The 12,324-nt window shown below is 40.5% G+C and overlaps 2 protein-coding genes across 2 annotated transcripts; both read left to right on the top strand.

The window, feature by feature from the left end:
* The first annotated feature begins 1,857 nt into the window (after positions 1–1,857).
* On the top strand, positions 1,858–3,525 carry LOC106658866. Its single transcript, XM_014381008.2, has 3 exons — positions 1,858–2,827; positions 2,904–3,037; positions 3,112–3,525. Exons 1-3 carry the CDS (start codon positions 2,060–2,062, stop codon positions 3,263–3,265), a joined length of 1,056 nt encoding a protein of 351 aa, XP_014236494.1. The 5' UTR covers positions 1,858–2,059; the 3' UTR covers positions 3,266–3,525.
* Positions 3,526–9,018: 5,493 nt separating this feature from the next.
* Positions 9,019–11,311, top strand: LOC106658798 (esterase FE4-like). Its single transcript, XM_014380917.2, has 8 exons — positions 9,019–9,255; positions 9,311–9,602; positions 9,667–9,852; positions 9,919–10,121; positions 10,201–10,357; positions 10,428–10,742; positions 10,815–10,959; positions 11,035–11,311. The coding sequence occupies exons 1-8, from the start codon at positions 9,058–9,060 to the stop codon at positions 11,189–11,191; spliced, it is 1,653 nt and encodes a 550-aa protein (XP_014236403.1). The 5' UTR covers positions 9,019–9,057; the 3' UTR covers positions 11,192–11,311.
* The last annotated feature ends 1,013 nt before the right edge of the window (positions 11,312–12,324 follow it).

Genomic DNA, 12,324 nt, shown 5'->3' with positions numbered 1-12,324 from the left:
GCGTTTTACGGGTTTCCGATCATGGAAAAGTTCATTCCAAATTTGCTTTTTCCTCGCACCGTATATATAGCTTATTTCATGAACGTTTTTATACTGAGAGCTAAGACGATGCTATCTTTTAAAGAGAAAAAATCGCTGGAGCTGCGATAAAAATACGCGTCTTCGAGTGCGAAAAGAGTCCTACATGAAATTTTTATGCTTGATAAGAAGTAGGAAAAATCGCGAATTGTGCAACATTCGTTGAAAATTTGAAGCTCAGAAAAAGCAAAATACAATAAAAGACTCTGTAAACGAGATGAATCTATTGATCAAGCCTAGCTTCTGTTGTGTCTCGTTGTATCTAATTACTATCAACGTCAAGCGAAACGTTTAAGCGAAGAATTCGATCTCCGGCGCACAACAACGGGTGAATTAAAGCAGCAAATGCAGGGAAAAAGTCAGACCAACTGTTAGTATCCAATTAGCCTTACGCAGCTCGTTCTCGATAAGCTTCACAATGTCAGAGAGCAGCAGTAGCTGCAGAAATTGGGCTACTGAGTAGGTAGGCTGCGTAACATTTTGACGTTTCTATTATTTAACCCCTCGCGCAGCAGTGACAGTGTCGCGGCCGAGCGATCCCTGAAAAAGCATGATTAATTTTCACTTGAAGCTGCGTGTTGCGCCCCTTGCTTTCCAGAATTACGCTTTATTCGCGGCATATGTTAGGAATTTGCAGAGAAACGCTTTCTTCCAATGAAGTAAAATGTGGAACCCCTTTTTATGCGCTTTTGTGCTTACCAACGACTTTGTCGCTGCAGTAATTATGCTCAATTAGGACCTGGCTAATGCCATTGCAGCTGTATGGCGAATTTAAAATTATTCTTTCAAATTAGTTTGTCTCGATTTATGGCTCGATATTTTAATTTTGTATTGAATGGTCTTAAAATGGCATTGAAACCATGAACTTTGATCGATTAAAGTAACATCGTGCTTTAAGTACAGCGTCGAATTTCCAAACTGTAAAATTCATTGCGATTAGATACTCGTTGAAAAGCACCAAAGACATATGCGTCCTCGTAAATAATTATTACATTTCAATAAAGCCGTCGATTCAATGCGATCGAACGTCATCATCGAGACTTATTTTGTTTGTACAGTCGCGAAAAATACTTGTAAAAGTAACGTATGTGCATAAAGAAAGAAAAGGCGGATACTAGTGTCCTCGTATATAATATAGATTGCGACGCGAGACAATTGATCGCCAAATGAAAAAGTAGAGCTTTCCGGTGTACCTTATGGCTGGCGCCTGCGAAACGTCTACAAAAATTATATAGTGGTCTGAAGTGTGTATGCAAGCGTGTGCTCGCGCGCGTGTATGTGGTGTTTTTTTTTCTTCCTTCTTCGATAAGGCAGTAATACTCATCGTTGGCATATCGTGTACGCGCCGAAGCTCGTCGCCGCAATTCGCGTCGTGCCGGTTTATCGTGTCTTCTTGTGTATTATACGCATGTATACAGGCAAGCAGCCATATCGAGCCCGATGTTCTCACATTGCACGCATGGATGTATACAAACGAATGCTCGTTCACGGGGACTCGAAATAATTCCGTTGCTCGATTTTTTATCAAGACGATAAGGTTGCTGCGCAGGGGAAAATTAAATTTGTTTATTCGCGGTGTGAACTTTTGATGCACGCTAAATATTTGCGATTCCCGTTCTAGTAATTTTTGACAAAAGTTTGATACCCGAATTTTTTTAATCTGGAGTGTGATTCCAATTTAATCCCAATTATTTAAAGTTAATGAAATTGGAAATAAATTTGACAATTCCTACTATACTTACGCTAAATTTCTCCTTCCCAATAACCGAGTACATCTTATTCTAATTTCATCGGCCAAATATTTGTTTACCTGATCAGTGTTTCAGATTAACTACTTTGGAGAACAACAAATATTAGACTTACACAACACGTAGAAATTGAAATTAAATTGTAATTTAACTAATAAAGTTTATGCAAAGCGCACGAGTCATAGACCATTTAATTTGATTAAATTAAATTTCATATACGATAACTAGCAAAAATGTACGACTCTATAAATGTAACTATAGAAAATGAATACCCGTATTATCGGTTGTCTGAATCTGGATCCTTGTCACCAGGAATAGATATGAATAATAGTGAATTATTCAGCCAAATTTCTGAATCAGATTCTTTATTCCAAGATCAAGAATCGTTCATAACTGCTGCAAGTCATCATTCAGTATGGTCAAACGAAAGCTATAATACATCAATGGAAACTGAATCTATAACGAGTAAATTTATCGATAACCAAAGAAGTAATTTTATAAAACATCATAGTGTTAAATATGATCATATCGATACCAAAGGATCCAGTGACAGATCAGAGGTTTTAATAAACATAATAGAATTGCAAAGGGTGCGAAGACATAGTGAGCGAAGCCATGTAAATAGTCAGTATAAGTGTAGTCAGAAACCGTTTGCTATGCGCAGGTATAGCGACAGTTCCATTGATTCGGTAGAACTTGAAATGCCAAAACAAGTAACAGTACAGGTTGAAGTTCACCGAACGTGTAATTCACCAGAATTAAAACTACCTGTTCGATCAAATCAAATTAAAGAAGAAAATTTGTCTACGAAGCAAAATGAAAAAACTTGTGTTGCGAGCAAAAACCATGTATCATCGCCTCATCGTTTACAATCCAAATGGTCAAAGTCAAAAGCTGCACCGAACGTTGATCCACCTCAATCGGTTGATAAACATATTGAGTACGAACATAAAGTGGAAGAGCCAACAATCAAGAGAACCAATCGAGAACGAAAAAAGCAAGTGAGTATTAATCGAAGAATCCAATTTTGTATCGCACTAAAAAATATTTATAAATAACGTTCTATCCCATTTTCAGGAAAACGATCCATTGTTGACAGAGTATTTGACAAAAACTAGTAAACGAAAGTTTGTAAAAGAGTTTTTTCCTAGACTACTGTGCGGTTGGAATTATAATTGGGATTTATACGAAGTGCACTACAGCAGCGAATCGTAATTATTATTTTTTATTCTATATTATTGCTACACTATGTTATTATTTCTGAAAAAATTTCGTTCACTTGCAGCTACAAAGTCCCTAAGTGGATGGAAGCGATGTCGAATGTCTCAAAAGTGTTTTATGTATGCTTTTACTTATTCATAACCCTACTTATTTTAATATTTATGTTAATTATTGCACAATCAGTGAGGCATTGGCTCTTGGTAGCTGAACGAAATTGATTTTTGGTATTCACATGGATGAATATGAAGAAAAGATTGTAAAATGGTGACTTGAAAAAAATGTATGACTGACTTTGATAATTTTATATAAAATCCAAAAGAATCGATGTTTTATACAATGATGACGATTGGTGTATCGGTCTTTTGTGATACGTAATATAAGTATTCGCTTGAATGTAGTTGTGCATATAAATGTTGTTTGTAAAATGAAGAGTTTAGTCGGTGCTTCGCAAGCACACAAGTAAAGACGATTAATACCAGATGAGCGAATGAATTATTTATCCTAGCTGGAGAGATTGGGCTAGAGGTCAATCACGGACGATCAGTGGGAGGCAATCGTGTGCAGGTGCGTGTGTGCGCCAGAGAAATTGGGGATTAGGCAGGACTCAACCTTACGAGTCGAGTTTACATATAGAATATGCATGCGGAGTGCGTAGGTGGGCGACCAGTCGACGCCAGCTTCTTGCGGCGAGCTTTGCACGGCGAGCCCGAGAGAATGGATCAAGTGGCAGAAAGCAATCAAGCGATTTATATATCGATTTCTCCGTCGGCCGGTGGCTCGTCGGCGCAGCGCTAATCCGCCGACGATTATAATGCAGCCAGGCAGGCACGCAGAGGCGCACGTGTGTTTGTGCGGCCGCCGCCTTATCCTACCCTCTGAAGCTGCTCAACACTCGAATATGTATATTCTCTGTGTATGCACTCGCCCCGACAACGGCATATATACTTGAATAACCAATGCGCGTTCAGCTGACCGATCGTTTGACTGACTCTAATTGTGGTCGTACGCTCGCATAGGCTCGGGGATGCTGTCGTTGCAGCTCCTCGCTGCGACGTTCGATGCGTTCTGTACTCGCGTTTCGGCTCCATTGAATAATAGAATCAGCCGTGAACCTGCGCAGCCGTATTTGTTTATGCCAGAGAGTAGCGCGCTTCGAGCATTTTTAACCATTTTCGAGATGGTAGGGACAAATTGGAATTATTTATATCGGAGCATGTCGGCGTACAGCAAGCTACAATGACCATTCCCCTAGGCCAGCCAAAGACGTCGACGTAATATCCTGGACAGAGAGGATCATAATATTATATACATACGTCTCGATACATTGAACATATAGATATAGCGTCCAGTCGTTTCTGCGCTATATAGATAATAAGCAGGCCTGGGATAATTGTCAGGACTTCCTAGTCGCAGATGCTCCCCAATCAGTGGTTATCCAAATGTGCACGCTTAGCTACCCCGTAGCTCGATACACGTATAGCCGCAGCCGGGCAAGCCTACGTACGTGTGCGTGGGTGTAGACTATTAGATGGATATGTATAACGCGCGCGGCGCAGCCGTACGTGTATGTAGGCCGTACAGTAGGGTGGCCCCCGAGCATTACATGTGTAAGTGCGTGCGTGCGCGGACTCGAGCTAAGATCGTGCTAGACGATCATTGTTGAAGCGACTCGACGAGGACACTGCGATGACGCTCTATCGCGTGTATTTATATGTATGTGTACGCTAGGTATATATGTAGGTAGGCAGCGGCTCAGCGGCACGCATCGTAGCACCGTTTAATTGGCACACGAGTACAATGGCACAAGTCCACTCGATGCTGCGTTTCACTCATTTTATGTACAGGGACGTACATACTATACCACGCGGACGACGATGGACCTCTGCGCCGGCTATAATATACTTTCCTCTCGGCATATCGAGTTCGCTTGGCTGCTTTAAATCTTTAGCCCGGCACCGCCGATCGTGTGCTCGTTCTTCCGTGTCAAGTGCGAAACCCTCGCGACAGACACGAGCTGCTGCTTAATCGCTCGTAATTCTTTTTATTTCTGTAAAAAAAGGAAAAAAAGGTCCCTCGCTACTTGATTTTTTTTACCTCCGACTTCCTGGTCAAATAATGGTCTCGACGATAATCAATGTTTTATATTTTCTATTGTTCGTCTTGAAATTCATCCTAATCAATAATTTCTACGATTTACATCTGCAGTGCGATTATAGACAGAGAGAGCATAAGTAATGCATTCGAATGTGCTGTAATGACCGATTGTAAAGTTCAATTTTGTGTGTACGGTGTATGCACAAGACGTATCATTAAACACCGTTGCAACTCGCTATTACTCTACGTACGCGTGCTTATATATACACACATTTATGGAAATATTTATTTCAAAACTATCCAGAAGTTGGAGCCGTGCAGTACGAGCGGATGTGCAGCGCAATATACTCGACGCAATTATATCAATTAAACATTTCATGTGTTGCAACGTCAGCAAACGCCTGCGCAATCGTCACCCGGTATGCGTGCCTACGTGCGGACTTGCCAAAGACCGACGGAGCATTTCGATAGGGCCGATGCTCCGAGACACGTCGAGTGTAAAGACTATGTGAAATTGCGTGATATACACGCACGCGAGGGAATTATGAGTAAATACGCGAATCGCAAAGATATTTCCTACGAAGCCGATCAATTATTTCGCATAGAGCTACAAGAGCAGCAGTAAGGGCATAAATAAGGGAAATTGGAAGCTACTTAAGATAAGCGCGAGGCACGTCGTTATATCACAGCCCAAAACGTACTTGGCTCTCCTCTTGCGCATCTTGCCACGTGTAATTGGGAAAAATTTGAATAAGCACCCTAATAAATATCGCTGAGTTATAGGACGATGCCTGTGCGAGCTACACAATGGCTTACACATCGTATCTTCTTAATTTCAATTTTGCTGCCGTCGTAGCCGGCTCCACATGCTCATAAGCCTTGGCACATAGCGACATAATCTGTCGGATGCTTTCTTGCCTCTTTGCGTCTGTATACGTGCAAAGCAACGACGTTTCGGTCGCGAGCAAACAAATAAAGCTCCGCGCGTATACATATAAGCTCCGGCGAATTATTTCTCTCGTTCTCGTTCGCTCGAGAAACTGCTGCTATCTTTAACGACACGCGTGAATTTATCTATAAACGAGCGCGCGACGTTTAGCTCGATCTTAACGACGCGAGCTGCTGCGCGAGTCAATTTCTTCTCGCACTTGGCTTCCGATCGCTATCTTTTTTCCATTCTGCACTTGCTATTAAGCTTATTCGGCGCGATCGGCTCATCCAAAAGCAATAAACGTGAAAATTTATCGCGATCGTTTGCCGTGCGCGCGCTCGATCGGCCTCCGCTTTGGGAGTTGACGCCGAAATTCCAAGAGCAGAATTTCCATTTCGGTGAAATTTTTTTTGGATTTAGCATCAATGAATTCCATGATTCACTCAATCACACGATTCCGAGTATTCCACTATGTTGACTTTTTCGACGAAAAATTATGACGCTGACATAGCTTCGTTGATAAAAAAAAAAGACCATCGTACAGCTGAAAACGGAAAAGGATGAAGCGAAAATAATAATAAAAAAGGACACTTGCGTACGGAGGATAGCCTTTGCGCGTAGAGTTGCTGGAGAGCTAGAGTGACCCTCGAAGCAAATCGTCGTGAGTCGCGATCCCGAGACTCATTACTCTATCCGACGTATATAGGCGCATTTCCTCTCGATGCGAATACATATATACGACCCTCTTTTTGCCGCTACCCTCGCGGGACTTACGAGCTTGTAGTCTCGGCTGTAGTCTATTGTACGCGCTAAACATTCGAAAAGAAAAGCAATATTACTAAAGCGAGAGAGAGAGAGAGAAAGCGAGTATCGGTGATGCGCGCAAAAATCGCGTTCTTAGCTTTTTTCCGCATTTTTTTTGTTCGCGACTCGACGTATCTCGATATGAAAAAAGCACATCAACAGTAATGAATATGGATAATCATATGGAAGATGGGTGGCCGTATAGAATACGACTATATTTTCCTCGCTCGGCTGTTTGTCTCGGCTGATGCGCCGTTAACTCGTTTCTTTTCTTATTTTCCATTCGCCATAGAGTATTAAATTATTCATCAACGCCAAGGCTATAGGAAGCTAAAATAAAATTCAAGACGACCACTTTTTCCGCGCGCGACTGCGAATATATATGAATTTCCGATAAATCTCTGGGAGCGACGCGCGTGACGATATGCAGCAAATGATGTATCCAAATGCTTCGCGCGAAATTCACAGGGGATCGCTGCTCGCTCTGCGACTCCCATCGCACGAATGGCAAAAGGAGACGCGAATAATAGAGTCTCTTTCTCTCGTATACGTAAATGTGCTTTTTTCCTCCTACTGCGTCATTTTTACTTTTGTACATATTTATCCGATTTCATATAACACGTACGCGTCTAGTGTAGCATGGACATATATTGTAAGAAAAATTTCGCCTATATATATGCGTTATTGTATTGGGGATTGGGGCGTCACGCACTGCATCACAACTCGATGATCCGACATCTATGAGTGTATAAAAGGAAAATCAGTTGTTATAGTTTGTGTTATGGTTTATGCGATCAAAGCAAGACAATAAATCATCCTCGATGGTAATTTAAGATAATTGTTGATTGATATCAAATATATTTTTAATTCTTCATTAAAAATTGGTTTTTAAGTACACTAATTTATAACAAAAAAGGATTATCTTGACCAAAAAAAAACTTGAGCTACACTACCTCATGTATTATTAAGATTTTAAGCTACCACTATTTCATTCTTGAAAATTGATTTATCAACTTATGTAATATTTATACGCGGTGAGCGAAGAAAAAGAAACAACTAGTCGTACTGGTATAATTTTTCTCTTTATTCCCATCGAGATCCTCTCGAACAATATAAATTCGCTGCACGTGAAAATATATATTTATGTACACGGACAGATATCGCACTTATATAGTGAACGCATAGGAGTTTTAGTAGATGCTAAGGCCGGTTACATTTACTTTGCTTTGTATTCGTAGGATAGGTGGATCGAACGATGAGCACACACACAGGCAACCGTCAGCTCTTCTGCACGTAGCAGCGATATATGCTGGACGAAAGAAAGATAGAATTTCAGTCTGGTTATGTGGCAGCCACAGTCGAGATATACTCGGGGACGCAGGGCTATAGGCACATGTGTCATTTAACCGAAATACCTCCGATGCGTCGAACTGATTTACAGCCTTGCTCGGTTTATACGTGCCCGGCGCTTGTCCTCTCCCTCTTTGTCTCTCTCTCTCTCTCTCTCTCTCTCTCTCTTGACGCTACCTTATCCCTCGACCGGACAGAAACAAGTGCACACGTGTACATTTACACGCACATACGCATGTGTGCAAGTGTGGATGATACATGTAGCGGGGCTCGATTTCTGAGCGCTTACGCGTTTATCGACGACCTCCACCCTCGAAGCTCACCACGTCGGCAGATGTATTTACCTCGACTGATGGACTGTGTCGCCTACAAAGACCGATACACGCATCGATGCCTTTTTTTCCTCGTCTTATCGGCCTACTGCTAAATCTTATTATATTCATTTTACTCGCCCAAGTGTTTTTCTTTCTATCCGTTATTCATATACGAAAAATTTATAAGCTGTATAAAAAGAAAAATTGAAACGCACTAACAAAGTATTTAAAAATTTTGCATACTCACTTTTCATTCATTCCGTTGATTCGTTCATTCAAACTTTTCGTGAAATAATCACTCTGTCGTATTGTATCCCACACGTTGAGCATGACAAACATTTACTGAAATTGCTGTTTCTCAAAATCATCGAAACGCGAGTCAAAACGCGTTAATTCGAGGAAACTATAATCTAGCAATTACGTCGACTCTGGGTGCCAATTTTTCTCTAGTCAAAGCGATGCAGTGAATCGATATTACGCTAACAGTTGGTTCACAAGTGCGCTTTCATCAAACAAAATGTCACGATACGCTCTTTTTTATATTGTCTTTCTGATTTGGCCGTACTGTGTGGTGTTTGCTTGTGACAACATTGTCGTAGAGACTAATTCTGGTAAAATTTCTGGTGTTACGCAAACGAATCCGTCAGGGGATACATTCTGTGCCTTTAAAGGAATTCCATATGCTAAACCCCCTGTTGGTGCGCTCAGATTCAAAGTGAGTTACTCTTGATGATTTCGAGACTGTTTCAATATTTTCAAGTGCATTTCAGGACTCTGTACCCATTGAACCTTGGGATGGCGTTTTTGAAGCCAAAGAGAAAGCTCAACACTGCCCTCAACTAAATTTAATTGTCAAAGTTGTCGATGGAAAAGAAGACTGTTTGTATTTGAATGTATATTCTCGAAGGGTCGATCCCAATTTGAAACTCCCGGTTATATTTTTCATACATCCGGGATTTTTCATTTACGGCGCCGGAGATGAGCAATTTTTCGGTCCTGATTTTTTCATGATGCGTGAAGATATCATGTTCGTAACATTCAACTACAGATTAGGCATTTTAGGTAAGTTTTTATTGTAAAACTATAAAAGTTTGTTAAATTTATTAAAATTGTTTAATTTTCACAGGATTTTTGGATTTAGAGGATGAGGAAACTCCTGGTAATATGGGTTTAAAAGATCAAGTGCTCGCATTGAAATGGGTACGCGAAAATATTGCCAGTTTTGGAGGGGACCCAGACCAAATCACACTCTTTGGTCAAAATGTTGGAGCTGTTTCAGCACATCTCATGGCATTTTCTCCAATGACTAAAGGTTCTTTTCAATGAACTTATTCATGAATAATAAGACTTCCTTTCACTAATGAACATAACATTTCAGGACTTTTTAATAAAATCATTCTTCAAAGTGGCTCCATTTTTAATCCCTGGGCTTTGATTGCCGAACAACCTAAGCAAGTTGCTTATAAATTTTGCGAAAAATTGGGGAAATCGGTATCAAATTCTCAAGAAGTTTTAGAATTTCTCATGTCCCAGGAAATCCATACTTTGATCGAAACTCAAGATGCACTCTATCCGGTAGAAGTAAGCTAAGTCCGACATAACTTCCGTTTCCGACGTCACTTTGTTGTTCATTATAAAATTTGTAAATTTAAATTTTTAGATCGTTGCTCGAGGTATTCTACCTTTTGGTCCAACTAGTGATTCTGAAGCTAAAAATCCGTTTATGCCTGATGAGCCATTAGTAGATGCTGAACAGGGTATTGATTTACCAATGATAATTGGACATAATAATCGTGAAGCCATAATACTTTTGGCTCGTATGTACTTCATTCTGATATTTTCCGATTTTTTAAAATAAAATACAATTAACTTTATATAAACTTTCAGGTATGGGTCACAAGTTTGATAAGTTCAATGACGACGACTTTAGCAAATTCTTGCACCCCGAAACAGTACGTGCGATACAAAAATATGGTCTAACTGCTAATGACTTGAAGAAAATGTATTATGGAGACGATGAGATAAGTCGTGATAATCACGGTCAACTGATTGATCTTTTTAGTGATCTTTATATAATTGATGGTGTCCATAAAATAATAAAATTGCAAACGCAGAAAAGTAGCAAACCAACATACTTTTACCAATACTCATTCGACAAAGGCTTTTCTCCAGTGAAATTCTTCACTGGCAGTCATTTACAGGGTACTGCATTGAAGTATTTGAACAATTACAGAAATGTTTCATTTATCTAATTAAAATCTTATAATTTCGTAGGAGCTGCTCACGGAGATGAATTAACTTCAGAGTTTAGAATAGTAATCGTAGAAAAGCTGCTTCATAAATTTTTAAAACAAGATACCCCATCTTGGAAGCTGATGGAGCAAATGGTTAATATGTGGGTCAACTTTGCTGTTACAGGGTAAACGAAAAAATATCAAAAAATGAGTTTTTCTCATCATTGAAGTGTCGCTAATGTCATTGAAAAAAATTACAGAAACCCTACACCCTCTACATCTGATTTATTACCCGTTGAATGGAAACCTGTGAGCGATGCTAGCAATTTAGATTATATGGCTTTGGATGAAACTTTAGAAATGAAAACAATGCCGAACATCGAAAAACTATTTTTGGATTCAAGTTCAAAATCATAATTAACTGTCAATCTGATTCACACCTACTGGCTAGTCTTGTATTTATGATTTACTCATACTTAATAGATTACAGAACTTTTTTACGAGCACTGTTGGAACCAATAAAAATTAATTGACAAAGTCCGAAATTTCTCATGGGAGTCGAAAGGTGAATTGCGGGCGAGATGTTGCATAAATTTTCTAACAAGGCATTATTTTCCAATTATGCACACGTGCACGTACGACGACGATTAAATTCACTATAGAAAAATAATTCAGCAAGACATTAGAGGCTTTGGAGGTCGACAAGTAGGAAGTAGGCGCGTGTAGGAGTGTAACACTTGGAAATGCCAAGTTCTCGTCGCAATCATTTTCATTATCGTGCGACATTTCGTGTGTATACTATAGTATAGGTAGCAACGAGTGCGTGCTTGCACGCCAATGACATTGTAAGGAGGTTTTTCGAGCGGATTTTTTCAAGTGCTGTCAGTTTCGATGACAAAGTCCGCGTAGCATATACATAGATGACGTTTCGCCGGGGGCCATATGGTCTCGAGATGAAAATCGCGCGACAGTCGCGTGCCTGTATATATACGAGTTACATCGAGGGCACTCGTCACCCGGCACTAATGACGTGATTATTATCCGGCCACGGGTATAGAATGTACCGAATGGTAATGGAGCCGCGATGTGTGCGCATTAATTCGCGATACGTCGCTCGGCCAAGGACTTATTGACTTTGCAAGTCCCACGACTCGATTGAATGGCTCGACGGAAATAAAAGTCGTGCCGACCTATGCAAGAAAAACAAGACAGAGTGCGACGTTTTCGAGTGTACGTGTGCACGAGTATTTGAAAATAATGCAATGCACCTATGTACATAGGTATTGTTTCACGCAACGTTGAATGCATCAAAAAATATCGGCTTCGCTTTTGACGTACGAGGTAACAGTTTTGAAATTTATGTGGTGGTAAAAAAGCCCGTGAACAATCGTTCGGGCGAAGATTCGCCGCTTACAAGCCCTCGTAGCGACGAGTGTTCGTAGGTAGCAAAGGATGAGTGACGGGTGACGCTCGGTGGACGAGCGGAAAAGCGGAAGCAAAGACGCAAGAAGCGCCTGCAGTAATAGCCGCTCGGCTGTATGATTAACGGC

The sequence above is a fragment of the Trichogramma pretiosum genome, unplaced genomic scaffold (genome assembly GCF_000599845.2).
Source record: "Trichogramma pretiosum strain Unisexual culture from Peru unplaced genomic scaffold, Tpre_2.0 scaffold5, whole genome shotgun sequence".
Taxonomy (NCBI): domain Eukaryota; kingdom Metazoa; phylum Arthropoda; class Insecta; order Hymenoptera; family Trichogrammatidae; genus Trichogramma; species Trichogramma pretiosum.
This window is presented reverse-complemented; position numbering and strand designations above follow the sequence as displayed.

Coding starts and splice junctions, on each gene's coding strand:
- LOC106658866 (XM_014381008.2), top strand. CDS start 2,060: ATGTACGACTCTATAAATGTAACTATAGAAAATGAATACCCGTATTAT. Junction 2,828..2,903: donor ATCGAGAACGAAAAAAGCAA/GTGAGTATTAAT, acceptor TCCCATTTTCAG/GAAAACGATCCATTGTTGAC. Junction 3,038..3,111: donor GTGCACTACAGCAGCGAATC/GTAATTATTATT, acceptor GTTCACTTGCAG/CTACAAAGTCCCTAAGTGGA.
- LOC106658798 (XM_014380917.2), top strand. CDS start 9,058: ATGTCACGATACGCTCTTTTTTATATTGTCTTTCTGATTTGGCCGTAC. Junction 10,122..10,200: donor ATGCACTCTATCCGGTAGAA/GTAAGCTAAGTC, acceptor TTAAATTTTTAG/ATCGTTGCTCGAGGTATTCT. Junction 10,960..11,034: donor GTCAACTTTGCTGTTACAGG/GTAAACGAAAAA, acceptor AAAAAATTACAG/AAACCCTACACCCTCTACAT.